At 48.3% G+C, this 21,319-nt stretch overlaps 3 protein-coding genes across 7 annotated transcripts; 1 reads left to right on the top strand and 2 right to left on the bottom strand.

The window, feature by feature from the left end:
- Positions 1–586: 586 nt before the first annotated feature.
- On the bottom strand, positions 587–10,426 carry LOC119216656 (leucine-rich repeat-containing protein 55). Of its 2 annotated transcripts, XM_062563332.1 has the most exons (4): positions 9,437–10,426; positions 8,204–8,373; positions 7,669–8,011; positions 587–7,176 (listed from the first exon to the last, which is right to left on the bottom strand). In XM_062563332.1, exons 1-4 carry the CDS (start codon positions 9,849–9,851, stop codon positions 1,301–1,303), a joined length of 6,804 nt encoding a protein of 2,267 aa, XP_062419316.1. In that variant the 5' UTR covers positions 9,852–10,426; the 3' UTR covers positions 587–1,300. The 2 variants fall into 2 exon arrangements, with proteins under 2 accessions (XP_062419316.1, XP_062419317.1); XM_062563333.1 differs by lacking the exon at positions 587–7,176 and having other exon boundaries at positions 7,307–8,011.
- Positions 10,427–10,516: 90 nt separating this feature from the next.
- Positions 10,517–13,481, bottom strand: sgcb (sarcoglycan, beta (dystrophin-associated glycoprotein)). Its single transcript, XM_037469119.2, has 6 exons — positions 13,375–13,481; positions 12,392–12,601; positions 11,839–12,024; positions 11,559–11,750; positions 11,255–11,386; positions 10,517–11,179 (listed from the first exon to the last, which is right to left on the bottom strand). Exons 1-6 carry the CDS (start codon positions 13,387–13,389, stop codon positions 10,979–10,981), a joined length of 936 nt encoding a protein of 311 aa, XP_037325016.1. The 5' UTR covers positions 13,390–13,481; the 3' UTR covers positions 10,517–10,978.
- Positions 13,482–13,512: 31 nt separating this feature from the next.
- On the top strand, positions 13,513–20,909 carry spata18 (spermatogenesis associated 18). 4 transcript variants are annotated; one of them, XM_062563335.1, is made up of 13 exons: positions 13,514–14,203; positions 15,071–15,176; positions 15,506–15,621; positions 15,765–15,871; positions 16,008–16,142; positions 16,230–16,461; positions 16,573–16,731; positions 16,818–16,993; positions 17,082–17,205; positions 17,638–17,706; positions 17,832–19,595; positions 20,033–20,138; positions 20,268–20,909. In XM_062563335.1, exons 1-11 carry the CDS (start codon positions 14,117–14,119, stop codon positions 17,886–17,888), a joined length of 1,368 nt encoding a protein of 455 aa, XP_062419319.1. In that variant the 5' UTR covers positions 13,514–14,116; the 3' UTR covers positions 17,889–19,595; positions 20,033–20,138; positions 20,268–20,909. The 4 variants fall into 4 exon arrangements, with proteins under 4 accessions (XP_037325014.2, XP_062419319.1, XP_062419318.1 ...); XM_062563334.1 differs by having other exon boundaries at positions 17,832–19,587; XM_037469118.2 differs by having other exon boundaries at positions 17,832–20,138.
- Positions 20,910–21,319: the final 410 nt, after the last annotated feature.

Genomic DNA, 21,319 nt, shown 5'->3' on the forward strand with positions numbered 1-21,319 from the left:
GTCCCCCCCCCCCCCCCCCCCCACACACCACCCCTAAATGTGTCTGGGATGATTCGGGTTGCGTAATGAGTCGATCCGTGGCATCTGTTTGGTCCTTATAGTTTCTTACTAGTAGCAACCCCCCTCGCCCCCCCCCCAGCGTTATTATGAACTACAGTGGAGGGCGTGAGGGCTGCAGCGGGTCGCGGGCATCACTCCGCCGCTCTCTTAATACGTGTATAAAGTTTTAGTCTTTTTGGCCGTGGTGTGATGCTGAATCGTGGAGAGTTAATATTTGCATGCAGGCTCCGACGGAGCCGTTTTGTGAATGGATGAGATTCTTTTATTTAGTTTTTTTTTTTTATTTGTTTGTTTTGTACAGGAATTTGTGAAAATGTTTTGTGCTTAGTCATTTCAATATTCACGACCATGTCACGTTACTTCTGATGAAACGTTTGTCTTGAGACCCGTGACCTCACGGGGGGAGCACGAGTTCCCCTCCTGCATTCGGCCCATCGTGACGCACCCCCCCTGCAAAGCTCTGGGCGGGATCTCATTTTATTTATTTTTTATTTACTTAAAAACACACATGGAAATTTGCTGTGAAGATGAAACGCGTTGAAATCCACTGCAGCTGAAACTGCCTCTTTGGTGGTGACTGAAAGCTCAGCATCACATCTGGAGGTCGATTGCTTACCAAATACTGTGCAGAGAGCAATGTTTTAGTATTTCTCCCATGGCGATGCAGGAGGACGAACACCCTTGTCCCAAATGTATATATGTATGTAAAACTATGTAAGTGTCTATATGTCTGTTTTCACTATAACCTAATGTCTATATACATAAATAAAAGGGTTTATTAACTAACTGGCTCTTATTTGGCTTCTTAAGTTTCTCAAGAGTTTTTCCAAAGTACCAGTCCTTTTCTAGATGCACTTATTTCTACAGAGATATGGTTTTATTAAAGCTTATCAATAATACATCACTATTAAGTTGATATGAATTTGTTTTACACAATCAATCACAGGGTGGACATTCTTTTTTATCCAATCATTTAGAAAAGTGAGGCGAATCAGAAAGATAAAACAGTGCCGTTAAAAGTTAACAAATAATGTTTTTTTCATTTTATCACAAGATGGTACTCGAACAATAGAATGTAATTAGCATTTGGGCCATTCAATGACGCAAGATAAATCAATGCCGGTCATTCGCTTGTTTTGAAGGTGTTTTGATGCCACTCACTCATTTGAGGAATCAGAGTCTTATATCGGTTTTATATCTGTGTTTACTTCCTGCTCTCTGGAGACCTCCAGCGTGAGCCTTATGGTGGGGACAGAGTCGGGGGGATGGGAGGAGGGGCTTCCCGTGGCGGCCCGGTACCGTCAAGGTTGTGCCTCCTGTATAGGGGTACGCCGTACAGCATATTTAGTGCTGTTGAAGTTGACGACTTGACCTCCCCCTCAGAGCTGCGATGCTCGAACCTGGTGTCATTCCACCGAGGAGCTGCACCCTTGGACAAATTCTCCTCCGTGGCGTCCCACATGCGTCTCTCCGATGACATGGCCTTCAGGGCACCGAGGCCCCTCCTTTCGTTCCCGGCACTGGGTGCGTCGAGCTTCTCGAAACCTCTGGCGGGTGAAAGAGAAACATCACGCGAAACGAGAGATGAGCGTCCTGTCGGGCTCGGGACGGAGAGGTCGGGCACGTGGCGGCCGATGCCCGTCCATCGTATCTCGGCTGGTACGTCCGCACCGCCCCTTGGCCGCCCGGTCCTTCTGTCCACTACGTCGTCAAAGGCAAGACGGGGAACTGTCTTTGGGGCAAACGACGCGCCTTCTTGCGCAACACGTTCAGTCTCGCGCCCGCCATTCTGGGAGGAAGACCAACCTGGCAGCGACGACGTTTTCATTATTACGCGCTTGTAGGTGATTAGAGAATCGTTATCTGTCATTGCCGACATGTTTGATGCGGAGTCACTTTCGCTCTCGCTGGAAGAAGATGGCAGCGGCCCCTTGACATTCAGACGCCTCTTGACGCGTGGGACACCGAGACTCAGATCAGGAACACTCCGGCTCATCATCTCGTTCTCGCTCGTTCTCGATTCCCTCCGTGCTCTGATATCCAAAGCCCTCCTGACACGGGGGATGTTGGCGAGACTCCACTGAGGCCGCTCCGAGTCCGTTTTTCTTTCGAGCTCTGCCTCGTCCTCCCTCTGCCCCAACTCAGTTTGGCCCGGTTTGACAGCTTGGATCGGGTACAAAGAAGTACGATTCTGGCCCGCTTCCTTCCTCCATCCTTCACCTGCAGGTTTAGTTGATGCATCTTCATTCTCACTGCTGCTGGAAGAGGAATCAGGAAGCTGCTCTAATGGTGGAACCTTTTCATTCACCTTGATATCCAGGTATCTTTTAACATGCGGAATACCAAAACCAGTAAACAAAGTATCTGGTTTTCTCTCAGTTGTTGGTCGGGTATCGTCTTTTGTTGATTTTTCTGTGACCTCAACTACGTCGCCACAGTTGTCTCCTCGACCTTTCAAACCAACAAATACCTTCTCTGCTTTGTCTTTAGGGATTATAGTTGATTCTTTGTATGTGATCCCTTGCACTCCAGATCCCTTTCCATTATCTTGTGTTCTGCTGCTTTTACTCCGAGTCCCACTCCCCATGCTGGAAGAGCCAGGAGGAGCCAATGAGGACGGACTTGGTGGTTCACGTGTATTTGCTGTGATTTCGACGCGCTTTCTAAAGCGGGAGACACCCAGGTTCATGGTTGCCCAACGTGACCAGAGTTCTGGGTTTATCTCCGGTGTTGCGTTGATGTCCCCCATTTCTTCTGTAATGACTTTATAATTTTCTAATTGTATACTGTGGTCTGTCTTTGGACTGCGAGACGTGCCTATCACTTGGGTCTTTGGCGATGGTTCCAATCCTTTAGCGTGCTCATCCTCCCCAGAGGAGGTTGATCCAGAATCCATCGGTTGAGATGGTCCTTTGATATTCAAACGCTTTTTGACACGAGGGACACTCGCATTTGTGCCAGACAACCCTTGTCCTGGTTGATAACCTGTAATCCCTACGTCAGTTCTCTGCTTCTCCACATTTGTAGACCGAGCTTCACTCTCATGATCACTGCTGGAAGAGGGCTCAGGGGGTGGAGAACATGCCTTAATATCCAGGCGCCTTTTAACGTGGAAGGCACTGCTGAGTTCCAGGTCAGGCCATCTAAAATCTGGATCTACTGTTGTGTGAGGGTATCTTCCATTCTTCACATTCCCCTCTTGCTCATCTGAGCTGCTTGATGAGTGTTGAGAACTCATTTTGTGGTTCATACTCCCCCTACTTGATAATGAATCAAGAGTTGGTGATGAGGGTTTGATGTCTAGACGTCTCTTGATGCGCCGAGAAACCTCAAGATCAAGAACAGGCCACCTTGTGTCTGAATCGTGACGTTCTGTGTAAGATTCCTGAAATGTAGGTCCTGCAATCTCCACTTTCCCAGGCCTCTCTGTGTAGGAAGTTGTTTCATCCTCGCTCCCACTACTAGAAGATGAGTCAGGCAATGGTCCTTTAAAATCTAGACGCCTCTTGATGCGTGTAGTAGCCCCAAGATCCAGGACAGGCCACTTAGTTTGTTGGTTATAACTTACAGTTTGAGATACTTTACTGGGAAGCTTTGCTGTGAACGTCTCTCCCTCCGGCTGTTTCTTAATTTGGTCACTGTCACTACTGAAAGATAAGTCAGGTGATGGTCTTTTGATGTCTAAACGCCTCTTGATGTGAGGAATATGCTCAAGATCTAGAACAGGCCACCTTGAGTCTGGATTATGACTTCCTGTTTGAGATACTAGAACGGGAGGTCCTGCAGTCTCCATCTTTCCAGGCCTCTCTGTGTAGCGAGTTGTTTCATCCTCACTGTCACTAGAAGATGAGTCAGGTGATGGTCCTTTGATATCTAGACGCCTCTTGATGCGTGTAGTAGCCCCAAGATCTAGAACAGGCCACCTTGAGTCTGGATTATGACTTTCAGTTAGAGATACTAGAACGGGAGGTCCTAGAGGCTCCACTTTCCCAGGCCTCTCTGTGTAGCGAGTTGTTTCATCCTCACTCTCGCTACTAGAAGATGAGTCAGGTGATGGCCCTTTGATATCTAGACGCCTCTTGATGCGTGTAGTAGCCCCAAGATCGAGGACAGGCCACTTGGTGTGTTGGTCATAACTTACAGTTTGAGATACTTTACTGGGAAGCTTTGCCGTGAACATCTCCCTCTGCGGCTGTATCTTCATTTGGTCTGTTGTGATATCCTCACTGTCACTAATAGTTGACGGATCAGGAGATGGTCCTTTGACGTCTAAACGCCTCTTGATGTGAGGAATATGCTCAAGATCTAGAACAGGCCACCTTGAGTCTGGATTATGACTTTCAGTTAGAGATACTAGAACGGGAGGTCCTAGAGGCTCCACTTTCCCAGGCCTCTCTGTGTAGCGAGTTGTTTCATCCTCACTCTCGCTACTAGAAGATGAGTCAGGTGATGGCCCTTTGATATCTAGACGCCTCTTGATGCGTGTAGTAGCCCCAAGATCGAGGACAGGCCACTTGGTTTGTTGGTCATAACTTACAGTTTGAGATACTTTACTGGGAAGCTTTGCCGTGAACATCTCTCCTTGGGCCTGTATCTTTATTTGGTCTGCTGCTTCATCTTCACTGTCACTACTAGAAGATAAGTCAGGTGATGGTTTTTTGACGTCTAAACGCCTCTTGATGTGGGGAATATGCTCAAGATCTAGAACAGGCCACCTTGAGTCTGGATTATGACTTTCAGTTAGAGATACTAGAACGGGAGGTCCTAGAGGCTCCACTTTCCCAGGCCTCTCTGTGTAGCGAGTTGTTTCATCCTCACTGTCACTAGAAGATGAGTCAGGTGATGGTCCTTTGATATCTAGACACCTCTTGATGCGAGGAATACATCTAAGATCAAGAACAGGCCAGCTTGTGTCTGGATCATGAAGTCTTGTGTAAGATTCCTGAAGTGTAGATCCCCCAGTCTCCATCTTTCCAGGCCTCTCTGTGTAGCGAGTTGTTTCATCCTCACTGTCACTGGAAGATGAGTCAGGTGATGGTCCTTTAAAATCTAGACGCCTCTTGATGCGTGTAGTAGCCCCAAGGTCCAGGACAGGCCACTTAGTTTGTTGGTTATAACTTACAGTTTGAGATACTTTACTGGGAAGCTTTGCTGTGAACGTCTCTCCCTCCGACTGTTTCTTAATTTGGTCATTGTCACTACTAGAAGATAAGTCAGGTGATGGTCTTTTGACGTCTAAACGCCTCTTGATGTGAGGAATATGCTCAAGATCTAGAACAGGCCACCTTGAGTCTGGATTATGACTTCCTGTTTGAGATATTAGAACTGGAGGTCCTGCAGTCTCCATCTTTCCAGGCCTCTCTGTGTAGCGAGTTGTTTCATCCTCACTGTCACTAGAAGATGAGTCAGGTGATGGTCCTTTGATATCTAGACGCCTCTTGATGCGTGTAGTAGCCCCAAGATCTAGAACAGGCCACTTTGTGTCAGGATGTCCTGTTTGAGATACTCCAATTGGAAGCCTCTTTTCGCCTTGTTGCTGCATGTGGTTCTTTGTCTTATCTTCCCCCTCAACTCTAGAGTGAGAACAAGTTGGTGGCGGTGGTGCACGTCTCTTGATGGGCTTTATCAGGTCATGTTTGTGTTTAGCCGCACTCTCACTGCTTGAAGAGGATCTGTGACATGCAGGTGACGAAGGTTCGCTGGTGTTTAGACTCTCATCGTGACCGGTAGCAACCAAACTGGGTACCCGCCCCTTTTTCACTGTGAGCTCTTCCCCGTCACTGGAAAGAGAGGAAAAGGACTCCCTCGCTCTCACTGCAGGTCTTTGTGTTGCATATCTGTAGTCCCCCTGATTAAGTTGTACTGAAGACCTGATGGCGGCGTCATCCGGAGTCAGCTGTTCAAAGTTACCATCCTTTCTGAGGTTTCGTTCTGAATCCTCCTCCACCTGGTTCACGGTGTATCGTGGATGCTCATCCTCTGAGACATTTGAGCTGGAGCTGGACGAATCAACCGACTTCTGTTTATTCAAGGTTGATACCAGCTGTGAACCATCGAAAGAGCCACGCACGCTGCTGGACCTCGCGGATGTGCTTTGAGCAGAATCGCTGAATTCAAATGGTTCCTCGTTCTCCTGCCACGGACCTGGGTCTGATAGATTGGTGTTCTTTGCATGTGGGGACCAATCGGCAAAAGGCTCTGTAGGAAAGCCAGGAAGTCCACTTGGGCCCTCTAATGAAGTGTGTGCCACCTCTACTTGAGCAGCTGTTGAGGAACCGGCCCTTTGCTGAACAGAGTCTTCTTCTCGCTGACGACACGTCGGTGTTGAGTTGATTACTTTGTCGGACTGTGAAGAATCTGAGCGCGAGGACACGCTTCCTCTCCGCTCAACAGAATCTGGGATGTGTTCAAACTCTTTCTCATGTGAGATGTCCCTCTGGCTGTCCTCTGCACTACTCTCTCGCATACTGATTTTAGTTCCTGAACCTCCAGCTGTGTTCGTATCCCTCTCGGCCGGTTCACATTCAATCACTGCGTCACTGACACGTTCCTGATGGCCAGCGTTTACGGTGTCATAATATGTCACATGTCCTTCTTCTGTGTAGTCTATAGTGCTGAATGTAACCCTTCTCTCTCTGTGAGGTTCCAGGAATTCTGGCTCCTCTCCATGGCAGTAGGCCTCATTGTCATATTGCCTTTGATCCACAGCTGAGACAGATGTGGTTGCAGAAGAGCTTTTCTTCTTGGCGAACCTTCTCAGGAGAGCATCAACACAAGGTCTCGCTAGGACTCCCAGGATAAAGGCAATCACAAACGTGATGAAAACAGACAAACACACAGCCAGATCCAACTCGGTCTGCGTAGCTCTGGTTAACTGATTCCTTCCTTGGTCTGAGGTGTCCACAGTCATCTGTTCGCTGATTCCGGGTAAACTTCGTGCTTTTCTTCTTGCACCTTCTACTTCACTGATTTGAAGGTTAAACACAGACACAACTTCTAGTTTTTCAGACACACACACATACAGTCCTGTGTCTGTTTCCTTGATGTCGCTGATGAGCAGCCCGCCCTGAGGGTGACTCACAGAAGATTCACCGCCTGGGATCCACCAAGACAAATCTACAACAGAGGCAACATTTACAGTATTATTGAAAAATACCTTTGTTAAATATACGCCTCGTGTCACGCTTGCAGAAAAATGGTGACATGGTGGATGTTTTGAAACTGCCGGTTCAGGCACCAAAGCTACTTCAGGAAAAGTCATTAGTTTGTTTAAGAATAGTGACGCAACTACTACAATGTAACAAAAAAGAATGTAGTGAAATGAGACAGAAACAACGAAACGACAACTTGAGCCATAAAGGGCCGACCTTGGTGGACTTATTTAAGTAACGGAACAGGCATAAGGAGGAGATGGAGTCCCGTGTTTGTACTTAGGGACCATCTGTACTCTTCATCTGACCGCCGATACCTGACGCGATGACACACCACGTCACTTCCTTCGAACCAAATGTTGTACGTTGGTATAAAACACACCAACGTTTCTCTCCTGGGAACGTGGCGTTAGTCTGCTCTACTGTAAGTTGTTTTGACTCTTTGTGAGGCCGTTACCTTGTCCAGCACAAGCCAGCAGTATCTCAGAGCCCCTGTGGACCGCCACGTCCCGGTGGAGCTCAGTCCCGCCGCCGCCGCCGCCGCCACTGGAACAGTCCAGGTCGTTGTCCTGCAGCTGCAGCAGATCTCTGCCCGAGAGGAGGGCGGGGGAGGCGCAGACCAGGCCCCAGGCCCGCAGGCCTCTGCTGCCGTCGTAGGCCATCCGTCTCCTCAGGCCTCGCGCGCTGCAGTCGCACCGCCACCTGTTCCCGCCTAACGCCACATCCGCCCCCATGCTACGCAGAGAAAAGTAGGTGGAGGGCTGGAGGCTGGTCAACATGTTGAAGCTCAGATCAAGGACCTTTGCGTCGGAAGGGGGGGGGGGGGGACAAAATTTGGACACACATGTAATGCAATCGCTTCAACAATTACGTTACAAATGTCCTAGTTAAACATTTTTATGCGAGGCAGGTGAACAAATGATGGTTTGTTGAAATACTGAATGCTTTGTGCAGGATCTTTGTAATAAGTGAGGTTAAAAGAAGAGTGTTACCCGGAGCTGGGTCAAACCCTGGAAGGTCTGTGGATGGAGACTCCAGATGAGGTTGTGGTCGAGGCGGAGCTCTTCCAGCTGTCGGAGCTGACGAAGGTCTCCGGGTCGTAGAGCCGAGATCCTGTTGAAGGAAAGCTGCAGAACCTTAAGGGACCTGCTGCTCTCCAGCCCTGGATGAAAAGATATTTGGTAAGATCACAAAGATCAAATGAAGGTGCAGCAGAGAGGTGTCATTACTGTCAGGAGGCTGTTAGAGGGAACATTGAATAAATAGGAAAATACATGAAAAAGTGAATACACACAATAATTAAATTAAAATTAAATTAAATTTGATGGCAGCGGGTTCTTCTCAGTTTTGCTTCATGTTATTCACTGAGAAACGACCAACATGTGTGTGTTCAATGTGGAGATGAAGTCTTATCAACTTGAGGCCCCCCCCCCCCCCCCTCCTCCCACCCACTTGGTGTTCGTTCTTCTCCTTCAGCAGCACAACACAACCCCCCCCCCCCCCCCCGACTCTGGGGTTCGTTAGACACCGTGAGAAGAATACCAAGCAGGAGGGAAGTCCTCCACTGTCTCACACACACACACACACACACACACACACACACACACACGCACACACAGCCTAAAAGCCGTGCTCTCCTTTTCTGAGCCGCCGGGATGTCGGTGACGGCTGTGAGTGACGGGTACGGCGTCATTATCTCGGGAGGCCAGGGCCAAGCGGAGTAAAGTGCTAAAGGTCACGCGTGTGGATGGAGCGAGTCACGCGGCCCGTTGACGTGTTCTAACCACCTCGGAGCACCTTCCTGACTCATCGATCATTCCGCCCCGACGCCCCGGGTCGGTCCGAGCGGCGCCAGCTGGAGACACGAGGCACGTCTCAGGCGATGACACACATGTTCCACATCTGGCCCCCAGATGCCTCTGGATCCTACAAACTGGCCCTTTAAGCGTTTATCTGCTGTTTACACACCTACGTGATGCAACAGCATGTTTATTGGCCACACGCCCCGGTGATACGCAGTACAACCGCTCCCCCCCCGCTGGGCGTGAGCTGCAGGTCGTCATGGAGACGGGATGTGTTTGTACTACTTTCTGTGATGAACATCTAAGTTGTAGAAGGGGGTGTTTGTATTCTTGTAGGTGACTATGAGCTCTGAATGACTCTAAAAGTAAAATCAGACTCGTTTAAAGTCCTTAAATCGGGATGACGAGCAGCAGAAGACTCACCCTGGGGGAGCCGCTGCAGCCGGTTCCTCTCCACAGACAGCAGCTGCAGGGCGGGGGCCCAGGACTCGCACCCCCGGCCCCTCCGGGTCCGTCCGGTGCCTCCCCCCACGCAGAGGGACAGGCGTTGGATGCCGTTGTCCCCCAGCCACACGTCCCGGAGGTTCGGACGCGGCCCGTCGAAGGCCACCGCCAGGAGGAGGTTGTGGGACAGGTCCAGCTGGGCGACGGAGGCCCGGATGGGTCGGGGGGGCGAGGTCAGGCCGGCGGAGGAGCAGTTCAACAAGGGGGGGTCCCGGCAGGTACAGGAGTCCGGACAGGCGCAGGAGACGTGGAGTCCGGAGGAGACGAGGAGGAGGAGCAGCAGGAAGGTCGCCGGCGTCCTCGCCATCGCGACTAAAAAACATCTGTCCATCATTCTTTGTGTCCTCAGAGGACAACAACAACACACACGGACTCACACGGACTCACACGGACCTCACCTGCGTGTGCTCTGGCGTCAGGTGGACAGAGGAAAGGCGATCAAAGTCTGAGGAGCATTCGCAGAGTCGGGCTCCTTCAATCATTCACTGGGTGGTTAATGCCTCACAGGACGGGCCGATCCCGACTGCTTATGACACCACGTTCTTTCACATGATAAAACTGGACTTTATGGTTTTAAACCACCGTGTAATCACCTCAAGGTATTTCCCTGGAGACCACGATAAGAATCCCAGCGAGCGCTTTCCGTTTAAGAGACGTTTCAAATTTGTTTGAGTACTGAAAATAAAGCTCAGACTTGATTTTTAACGTCTGCTCACTGGGAGCAAAAAGTGTCTTCATTCAAACTAAAGGGTCCCCTTAATATAAAGTACACATCCGAGCAGTATTCAATGGTTTTAGGAAGCAACAAACAAAGATGTTGGGCCACATTCCCCCACAACAAATCCCATTTATGGATTATGTTGGTTCTGAAGGTGAGTTCTTGTGAGGAGGAGGCGGAGCTTAAAACAACCACGGGTTACATTAGTTGCACAAAAACACTACTTTAACTTTTACAACCTAAACCCTAAATGTGTTATAAAAACACACAAGCAAACTGAAGACAAATGAAACTTTTATTTTACTGTATTGCACAACATTTGAACCATGAATAAAAGCTTCAAACCTTCCTGACTTTCATCGACATTTAATGAGAATTATTCCGTAACACACACTCCTGTTATTCAACACTATTCTACTGTAAAAATGTGAATATTACACACATATATATAAATTATATCCTTTTATCACCCTTGTAGGTCCATTGGCACGTGATAGACGCTCTGCTGTAACATTACTAGAGGGCTTACTGTATATATTTCATTTTTTAAAAGAATAATCATGTAGTGTCTTTAATAAAAAGGTCAAACAAAGCTGCCGGTAACTATGAACAAATGATTGAAAGAGATCTCCTCTACTAGTACTGGTACTACTGGTAGTACCAGTACTAGTAGAGTACTGGTAGTAATACTGGACGGTGAATACTGCAGAGGGGGGGGGGGGGGGGGGGGGGGGGGGGGGCGTCTAGCCGGCTCTACCACACGGGTTGTCCGACGTCTGGCAGCCCATTTTGATGTGCTTGACCTGCACGCGGAACAGCGTCCCGTCGGCGCACATGCACAGCTTGTAGCGCTCCACGCCGGCGTCGAAGTAGGCGTCGCTGGCCGAGCTCGGGATGCGCGTCGCGTTGAACATGACGGATCCGTTCAGGACGATGCTGTTCTCCTGCAGGGAGCAAAGGACCCGTCAGCCGGGGGGGGGGGGGGGACGATAACAAAAAAAAAAAGGCAGCCGACTTACGGCCCGCAGCTCGATGCCCCCCCCCATCTTGAACTCCACGGTGCGGCCCATGATGTTGACGCCCTCGTTGCCTCGGATGATGGCCTTGCCGTCGCCTTTGATGTGCAGGTCGGTCGAGGCGCTGCTGGTGATCTGTTAGAAGAAGGAGACACAAGGGGGGGGGGGGCTGTTAATAAGAGACTGAAGATAAACTAAAAAAAAGCTCCTTGGAATTATTAAGAAAAGGTTAATCATTACTTTGAGAACACACACACACACGCACGCATGCACGCACGCACGCACACACGCACACGCACACACACACCCTCTCGGTGGAAGCCTTCTTCACACTGAGCACTTTGACTCCTTTGGGCAGATGGAACTCGTGGTTTTCAAAGTCGGTGCTGAAGAAGGTGGTCTGCGTGCGGGGGTCCGTGAAGGAGATGCCCACGTCGCTGACCACAGAGGTCTTGTCCTTCTCCACGCTGAGCTTGGTGGTTCCCTGCTGGAACACGACCTGCCAGGAAGAGAAGACACACACGGGTTCTGAGAGCGGGCGGGCGGCCGGAAGCTCCTCCCTGCGGTGCCCTCAGAGCGCCTCTCACCGGATTGTTGTTGCCCACCAGGACCAGGTCCTGGTCCTTGCGGCCCCCCACGGTGCTCTTGTGCAGCGGGTGGACGATGCCCATGTCCGCCTTCTGCTTGAAGCGCAGCAGGCCGGACTCGTGGAACTCCATGCTGTCGCAGCCGTTGGGACCGATTCGGATCACCGTCCAGATCACCAGGGTGATCTGAGGCGAGAAGACGGGTTCCTGAGAGCTTCTTCTCCTCAGGAGCAGCAACTCACTACAGCACAGGTCTGCTAGTTGTGTGTGTGTGTGTGTGTGTTTTACACAGGAACTCTTTGCTCTCTCGACAAACACAGGATATTTAGATTCACATCATACGACAGGACATCTTGAAAAGGTTTCCCTATTTGATACAACTACTATTACCAAGAAGATTCACTGTTGTATAAATGTGTAAATGTTGTATTCTGAACTAAAGAAGAAGCAGAAGTTCCCCGATAACACAAACTAACAGAAGGATTCCCCTCCTGTGACCTGAGAGGCAGAATCTCGTCATCACGTTAAGAAGAGGATGATTGGCCGAACTCACGATGAGGTTGATGAGGGCGAGGATGAAGAGGAGGATGACGATGCACACGGCCATGTTTCCCTTCCGTCCTCTCAGCCCCGTCTTATGGAGGCGTTCTTCTTCGATGGGCACATAGCCCGCTTTGAAGTTACTGTTGTGCTCCTTGTTGATGCCGCGGCGCTCTACGGCCTTCTCTCGCATGGACTTCTTCACGGGCCCGTTGGAACTCTCCTGCAGGGAAAAAAAACATCCCTCAGGCTCCCTCTTTTGCAATAAGGACCTCAAACATTCATGCAGTTAAAATAACTACTCCAGGAGCAGGACTGCCAGTGTAATTATTTAGATGTCTATGAGAAAATGACTGTACTTCTCCCTTAGTAAACAAGCATCTGAAGCTCTAGTTGGTGGTTTAGCTGAAAATTCGTATCGACAAATAGCGTCAGAAGCGGCAGCGACATCTAGTGGTCAAACCAAGAAGTGCAGTGTTCGCACATGAAAATAATAACAATGCCAGTTCCATGTTCTATTTAATTGTTGAGAGACACTTACAACGTGTCCTTTAAAAACAGTTTCCGTTTATTGTCTGCAATTTTAAACAAAACGATGGATATCATGCTTCATTTCTGCTGAGATCCACGTGAATGCTCCAGATGAAGTGAAGTATGCTTTTAGCTGTAAAACGTGTATGAAATGCCTAACAGAAGCACATGTACAGGCCTTCAGCTCTGCGCTGGAATCTCACTTGTGACCCACCACTGCCACTAAAAATAAACCGCACTCATTATAGCAGCAACATGGAAGCCAGCATCGCAGCTTCTTGACGTCCTCCGGTCCGCTACGACAGGCGGCATTTCAGCCTCCGCATGACGGTGTTTATGGCACAACGAAGCACAATATGGTCATATTTATTCTCCAGGTGACTCGGTGACATTATGCATTACAATACCAAAAAATACCTGAAAGAATAACGAGGTAAGAAGCAAGAAAAACTACAAATAACGGACCTGCTCAGACGCCATGTTGACCCTCCCTCTGCTGCTGCCACAGCGGCCCGGGACGTACCATTTCTCACCATGGCGGGGGGGAGGGGGGGGGGGTCGTACCACTTCTCACCGTGCCGGGGGAGGACGTAGAAGATACATAAATATGAATAATGAAATGACGGTAAGACGAAAATCAAACGTCGTGTATTTTTATGAACGAAACGTGCCGTCGAAAGAGACGTTCAAAGGAGAACAAAAGATGGTACATTCCAAGTTCAACAAGCCGATGGACCCTAAAATAGCAAAAAAAACGTGTTCATTCATATTTTCCATAGTGGACTGCCAAGATAAAAAATGACATCTAATGGTAACAAATCTAACACAAAGACATACATTACATTGTCAATGATAAGATAGAAATAGCAAAGAATTAATATGAAATATTGAGTGTGTAGCTACTGCGGATCAGATCTGGAGAAAAATAATTAAGTGAAACGATAAACTCAAAAAGTTCAACTTTGTTATGGTTTCGGTCCAAATATCTATATGTAGTTCCTCACGTTACGACGCACGGACAGACGACGTGCTCGTGGGATCGCTCCGTTGCCACAACTGAAGAGCTGACGTCATCCGCGTCGTAACGTTTTTTTCCCCTCTAACGCACTCGCGTTTAGAGATCGTAGGCGGCGGCTGTCCTCCTCTTCCTCCCCCCCCCCTCCTCCTCCTCCTCTTTCCGCAGATACTTCGAACACCTCCACGATACATGGCCGACACGTTGAGGCGACTCACCAGCACGTCCTCCTTCAGCGCGCTGCAGGAGAAGCTGGAGAGCTGGCTCAGAGAGTACCACGTAAGTTCATCCAAGTTAACAGATGCCTGCTTTTGTATCAAAGTTGTATCCTTGCAGAAACCATTAATTGCTCTATTTCTATTCTCTTTTATATGTTTCACCAGTAGTTGTATTTAAAAATGGATAGTTCAATTGAGGCCTTATTGTTTTTAATATTGATACATAAACCAATTCAAAACATAACAGTGGAGGAATGCACTCGTTTGGATGACATTGATTTCCCCGTTGGGTTTGGTTGCCATGGACGCAGGTCGCCATGGCAACGGTTGGCCTGTCTCTGTTATGTCCAGCAAAGCGACCCAAAGTGAATTATTAAAACTTTTACAATGGTGTATTTTTTGTGGGTGTTAAAATGCAAAATTCACTGTGTTCACAATGTTAAGATTTATATTTATATTGTTTATTATTAAAAGATTTTTAAGAAGGTTTTTTCTAGAGTTGCGATAAAGCCAAACTGGCATTGTTGTCAGTTCAATGTGTGTGTAGCTTTGTTAGCTGTTAGCTGCTCATTCTGCTCCATTGACTACATTAGCCCTGTAACTTATTCCTACACTACGTTGTCTGTTGTCATTGTCGTACTGTCACGCACCAACCGCCAAGTCAAATTCCACGTATGTCTGACATATGATGGCAACAAAACGATTCCTGATCCTCAAGCTGTTTGGGTTAGCCGTTAGCTCTATCAGCTCTAGTAGCCCTGTTAGCATAAACCCTGTTGGCTGTTAGCTGCATTAGCCCTGTAGCCGTTAGCTCCGTCAAGTTGTAATAGCCCTGTTAGCTAAATTAGCTTTGTTAGCTGTTAGTCCTAGACGAACACACCGCAGGACTCTGTTTGTTGACCTTATGTTTGTCACATTCACCCTTCAGATTATCTCCTGTGACCAGAATCTAAACCGATGCTGCGATCTGATTGAACTGACAGCAAAGATCCAGGGGGAGCTGTTCACCATCCTCAACCTCACTGCTGCTGAAGGTGAGCTAATCATTTGTATTTTACAATGTGTTAAAGCTGCATTCTGTGTAGTGACCAGCAGGGGGCGACTCCTCTGCTCCCATAGACGTCTATGAGGAAATGACTCTACTTCTGTGTAGTGACCAGCAGGGGGCGACTCCTCTGCTCCCATAGACGTCTATGAGGAAATGACTCTACTTCTCTCTTGATTTATTCCCTCAGTAAAAATTGTAAACATGAGTTTATGGTCTAGTTTCAAGTCTTCTTCAATGCAGCATGATGTTCATTTAGTGAATGATGGTCCATGTAGAGTCACACAAACCATAAAGCAGATGCTCCTGATCCCTCAGGCAGACACTATGGCGGAGAGGACACTCTTAGAACGCGCCTGTTGCCGTGGCTCAGCAACTGTTCCTTAATGGCGAGGTCCTCGAGCTCCGATGACACCGGTCTGCAGCTTATGCAGGTGACCTCATCCGTTATGAGGCGTCATAAACACACAATATCTCGTCATCATATCCCTCAAAATCAAACCTTCGCCCCAGAGGGTGTTAGCATCAAAAGCAGTCTCAACCAGTTCAAAGTAGTCTCCCTTTTGCGGCCGACCAGGACTCGATGGACAAGGACCAGAGGATCAGGGAGCTCTCGGCCTCCCGGGACAGCGACGCGCAGAAGCTGTGCGCCACCCGCCTGCAGTTGGAGTCGACGAGGGCAGAGTGAGTCGAGTCCCAATAAATGAATAAATGAACCATTAATGGGAGGACAAAATTTGCAGCATGAAATACCTGACTGCGGAAGATGAAAGTTGTTGTATTCGATATAAATAAAGCCTGTGGTCCTGTGGCGCTCCAGTCTGTTTGCGGCTCTGGAGCAGGTGGAGGTGAGTAAGAGGAAGCTGGAGGCCTTGGACGAGTGCCAGCGGCAGACCCGCCTGCTGAGGAGCGAGGTGTCCTACCTGAGCGCAGAGAAGGCCACGCTGCAGGAGAGGTACACCTGTACACCTGCACGCTGTACGCACACCACACACACACACACACACACACCAAGGTCACCCTGTCGTCCCCCCCCCCCCAGGTTGGCGAGGAGTGGTTCTCCGAGCCTCCTGCCGAAGCCCGGTCTCTCCTCCAGCCCCCCGAGGAGCGAGTCGCTGAGCAGGGCTCAGCTCACGGGCCCGTACCGCCGCGCTCGCCTGCTGTCGCGCTTCTGCGAGCTTTACACGTTGGAGCGCCTGGAGGCCCAGAGCGCGCTCCGCCGCCACGTCGCCGACCTGGAGATGGTCCAGAAGATCATCTTCATCGCCGTGGTGGTAACGTCTCACTTACGAGCGGATCAATTAAAAAAGATCACAATAGCAAAAACAAGGAGAGTATGAATCCTGATATTTATATATACGACGATGTCCTCTCTCTTGTTTCAGGAGTCCTTTAACCGAGCGAAGCGGGCGTTCCGGCAGATCAAGGCGCGCGTGAGGAACACCTTGTCGGTCGCCCACTTCGGGCCGGAGAGTGTGGAGGACGCCGCCGTGGACTACGTGGTCCAAAACATGGACATTTACGACATCCAGTCCGGCATCAAGGTAGGAGTCGAGCGCGCCTCCCCCGCGGCGCCTCCCCCGGCTGCGGATGGCGTGGCTCTGACGCGCGGCCCCTTCTCTTCTCGCAGGACGTGGTCAGCGCCATGAACGTGAACCCGCGGATCTCCTTCCCGCCGGAGGTGGACTTCTTCCTCATCAGCACCCTGATCAGGGAGGCGTGCAAGGCGGCCTTTGCCATGCAGACGCTGGAGCCGCCGCTCGACGTGGCGCCCGCCACCGACGGCGAGCTTTACGACGACAGGAAGTCAGTCCTCACTGTGTGTGTGTGTGTTTTAATCCTCTGGAGTTTCACCTTGGCTCGACTTTTCTAGAATATTTCACCTGCTCTTCAGGTACCGTCGCAGCTACGACTCGGAGCGGACCGCTCCCCTGGTGATGTACCACGTGTGGCCCGCCCTGGTGGAAGGAGACGCCGTGGTGGTGAAGGGCGAGGCGGTGACCAGGCGGGGCGCCGTGGTAACGACCCTGTGACCTTACGTAGCGACCAAGTTCACACGCATGCGCTTTTTCAGAGGAGATTTCCCAGTAGAGCTGATTAAATGGGACAGAAAGATGGCGTCTATCGTGTCAGGAAATGAGAAGGAGCAGCTTCTGATATTTGGCGTCTTTGTGTCAAAATGTGTGTTTTATCAAAGTGTTCCATCGTGCTCAGAGCTGCCAACACAGGAAATGAGCTGTGACCAAAGAACGCTCCTTAATAACATTAATATCACTCATTTTGATCTGTGGAGGCTCCACATGAAGTTCACATGATGTTTATCAGAGGAAGTATCGTCCTGTTCAGAGGAGCTTTAGTGAATACGTGCGTGTGAACGTGGTCGTTGAGAGATCTCCTGGAGACCATGTCACATGGCGAGCGTAACGGGTCTGTGGTTGTTTCTCCTGCAGTGGAGTCGGAGCCCGAGCAGGAGCTCCAGCCCCACTCGCTCTCGCTCCCTCAGCCCCACTCGCACCCTCGTGAGTCCCCTGGTCTTCACTACATTCCACTCCACACCGTGGCCTTCAGGCTTCACCAAGGTCACAAGCTCGCCTCTAGTTCTACGGAGTTGTTGTCTTTTAACTTCTTTTTTTTAATCTTCCAGGCCTTTAACAGCAGAAGAAGTCTGTCCCCTGAAGGCCTCACGGCGAGCTGCCTCTGAAGAACGAGCTTCTAAACCAAATAAAGCCTTTCTAAACGCAGCCAGCGCCCAGTTTACTCTGGTGGGACAGTTTAATGGGACGTACTGGTCATACTGGGGGGAGCTGGAATGTTGATGTTAGCACAGGCTCTCCACAGCGCCTTGAAGATACCAATAATCCGATTAGCCTCCACCAGGTAACGGCGGCGTGGGCGGATTTATCTCCAGGTTAAAAAACACACTTTTCTTAACAGACGCAATATATTTACTCTGAGATCGATAAAAAGCATTTTAGTGATCAGCCTTCAGTTAAAAGGTCATCTGTGGAGAGCTGGCTCAGAGAGTACCACGTAAGTTCATCCAAGTTAACAGATGCCTGCTTTTGTGTCAAAGTTGTATCCTTGTAGAAACCATTAATTGCTTTATTTCTATTCTTTTTTATATGTTTCACCAGTTGTATTTTTTTTGTTTTACCGCTTGTAATTATAAAAAATGGATAGTTCAATTCAGGCTTATTTTTTTTTATTATTGATGCATAAACCAATTCAAAACATAGCAGTGGAGGAATGCCCTCGTTTGGATGACATTGATTTCCCCGTTGGGTTTGGTTGCCATGGACGCAGGTCGCCATGGCAACGGTTGGCCTGTCTCTGTTATGTCCAGCAAAGCGACCCAAAGTGAATTGTTAAAACTTTAACAATGGTGTAATTTTGTGGGTGTTAAAATGCAAAATTCACTGTGTTCACAATGTTAAGATTTATATTCATATTGTTTATTATTAAAAGATTTTTAAGAAGGTTTTTTCTAGAGTTGCGATAAAGCCAAACTGGCATTGTTGTCAGTTCAATGTGTGTGTAGCTTTGTTAGCTGTTAGCTGCTCATTCTGCTCCATTGACTGCATTAGCCCTGTAACTTATTCCTACACTACGTTGTCTGTTGTCATTGTCGTACTGTCACGCACCAACCGCCAAGTCAAATTCCACGTATGTCTGACATAGGATGGCAACAAAACGATTCCTGATCCTGAAGCTGTTTGGGTTAGCCGTTAGCTCTATCAGCTCTAGTAGCCCTGTTAGCATAAACCCTGTTGGCTGTTAGCTGCATTAGCCCTGTAGCCGTTAGCTCCGTCAAGTTGTAATTGGCCCTGTTAGCTAAATTATCCCAGTGAGCACAATACGTTATTTCAACGTTGAAATATGGTTGAAATCGGGTTGAAATGAGGTCTGAACGTCTAAGACCTCATTTCAACGTCTTTTCAACCGGCAAAAAAGTGCGAGAAACATCAACGTGCTAGAAAAGGGTAAATTTCTCGATTATGTGTGATGTTGTAACGTAAGGTTGAAACAGAGACGATAATATCAATAAGATTATCATAATAATGAATGAACTGGTCGGCGAAATTTGGTCTACGCAAAGACGTGATTTCAACGCATTTAAGATTTTTCTTAAAACGTCATGAATATGGAAATACAGAGTGTGTGTCTGTTACGCCGCCACCCCGGCTCGGGAGAGCAGGTGGGGCGTAACAATATGCTTTAAGGACAAAATAATGCGGGCCGTTTCAAACATTAGTTGAAAACACCAAACTCTGATCCCATCTGTAACGCGCATGCGCAAGTTCTTAGACGCTTGCACCGGGGGCAGCGCGAGGTGAAGTGTGTCCGGGAGCAGAGCGACGTGAACGGGCTGATACAACCACGGCTACCGGCCCCAATACTCTGTAAGGACGTGAGTGTTTGAATGAAGCACACCTGGAACTATAACCAGTTATTTTACTTGTGCTGCCCACTCGATACGAGAAAGACTGTTATTTTGGTAAGCTAGTTAGCGCTAGCGCAGATAGTTTGCTAGTTAGCATGCTAGCTCGGAGCATGCTAGCGTTCAACATGAACTGGACCAAAAGTAAACCTCATAGAGTATTTTCCGTGTCTTTGGTGTTGCTTATGCGTTAGGTTGTTGCTGTACCCATATCATATTATTGCCGTTCCCATTTCATGTAGAAAATACATGTTTTTAAAGCAACACAGATTGCAGGTGAATTCAACAAGTTGTGGCCTGTAAACAAGCTAGCCATCACTGGGATAGCTTTGTTAGCTGTTAGTCCTAGACGAACACACCGCAGGACTCTGTTTGTTGACCTTCTGTTTGCCACATTCACCCTTCAGATTATCTCCTGTGACCAGAATCTAAACCGATGCTGCGATCTGATTGAACTGACAGCAAAGATCCAGGGGGAGCTGTTCACCATCCTCAACCTCACTGCTGCTGAAGGTGAGCTAATCATTTGTATTTTACAATGTGTTAAAGCTGCATTCTTTGTGGTGACCAGCAGGGGGCGACTCCATGACCAGACCATGTCACATGGGGAGCGTAACGGGTCTGTGGTTGTTTCTCCTGCAGTGGAGTCGGAACCGAGCAGGAGCTCCAGCCCCACTCGCTCTCGCTCCCTCAGCCCCACTCGCACCCTGGTGAGTCCCCTGGTCTTCACTACATTCCACTCCACACCGTGGCCTTCAGGCTTCACCAAGGTCACAAGCTCGCCTCTAGTTCTACGGAGTTGTTGTCTTTTTTGTCTTATTTGTGACTAAAACAACCTTCTGTTTGACCCCACGTAGCCTGCATTAGCATCAAAGTGCGTGTTGTTGATCACATGACCTGCACTCCTCCAACATCACACTGACTCATGGGTCATTTGGATTTTTAGTGACAGCAGTTGCTATTTTTTTTAAATATATATCTTTTGGTGCTGTTATTGTGGACATATTTTTATACAAAATAAGACATAATAAGGTTCAGGAACATTTAACATAACGTGATGTTTACAGGATCATTAACTGAAGATGATTTGCTTTTTAAGTTTAGAATATCTATTTTTTCGAATACTATTTTTCCTATTAGTGCTATTTTTTATACAAGAATTGAACTACTAATTCCTACTAATTGATCAATTCTCCATGATGTGTTTTGTGATGAAGATTTGACTCCAAATGTGCCATTAGGAATGATCTTTTAAGAATAAACATTTACTTTTCTGAAACTCCAGGTCGTTTATTCTTTCTTTGTTCATTCACATAAGAAATGTATCCAGTGATGGATTCAGAAGGTCATTTTCACTCTGATATTATTGACCACATAGAGGGACACTTTGCTGTGAACAATCACTGCCGAAGATGTCATTCCAAATGCCCCAAATTTCTGTACTTTAAACCATATCTGGGTTCAACCCTCAAGAGACATGGTGGCTCTTCCTAAATCCTTTTTTAGTTTTGGGTAACTTGACATTTATAAAAAATCATAATGGGATATTGCCCCAGAGACGGATTGGTGCATCTTGGAGGATCAACCATGCTATTCATTCTTCCTGCATTGGTAAAGGCACAAGTTAGTTGAATTTGAATGTAACAGAGAATTGGAGGGTGGATGCACTAAAAAGGGTAAACAAATCTACACCC

The sequence above is a fragment of the Pungitius pungitius genome, chromosome 7 (assembly GCF_949316345.1).
Source record: "Pungitius pungitius chromosome 7, fPunPun2.1, whole genome shotgun sequence".
In the NCBI taxonomy this organism is placed as follows: domain Eukaryota; kingdom Metazoa; phylum Chordata; class Actinopteri; order Perciformes; family Gasterosteidae; genus Pungitius; species Pungitius pungitius.

Excerpts from the sequence above, each read along its gene's own strand:
- sgcb (XM_037469119.2), bottom strand. Across the intron at positions 11,751-11,838 it reads TGGTGGGCAACAACAATCCG|GTCGTGTTCCAGCAGGGAAC; the intron begins GTGAGAGGCGCT and ends TCTTCCTGGCAG. Across the intron at positions 11,180-11,254 it reads GGGGCATCGAGCTGCGGGCC|GAGAACAGCATCGTCCTGAA; the intron begins GTAAGTCGGCTG and ends TGCTCCCTGCAG.
- LOC119216656 (XM_062563332.1), bottom strand. The coding sequence starts at position 9,851 with ATGATGGACAGATGTTTTTTAGTCGCGATGGCGAGGACGCCGGCGACC. Across the intron at positions 8,374-9,436 it reads GCTGCAGCGGCTCCCCCAGG|GGCTGGAGAGCAGCAGGTCC; the intron begins GTGAGTCTTCTG and ends CTTTTCATCCAG. Across the intron at positions 8,012-8,203 it reads AGGGTTTGACCCAGCTCCGG|GTCCTTGATCTGAGCTTCAA; the intron begins GTAACACTCTTC and ends TCCGACGCAAAG.
- spata18 (XM_037469117.2), top strand. The coding sequence starts at position 14,117 with ATGGCCGACACGTTGAGGCGACTCACCAGCACGTCCTCCTTCAGCGCG. Across the intron at positions 14,204-15,070 it reads GCTGGCTCAGAGAGTACCAC|ATTATCTCCTGTGACCAGAA; the intron begins GTAAGTTCATCC and ends TTCACCCTTCAG. Across the intron at positions 15,177-15,505 it reads CAACCTCACTGCTGCTGAAG|GCAGACACTATGGCGGAGAG; the intron begins GTGAGCTAATCA and ends CTGATCCCTCAG.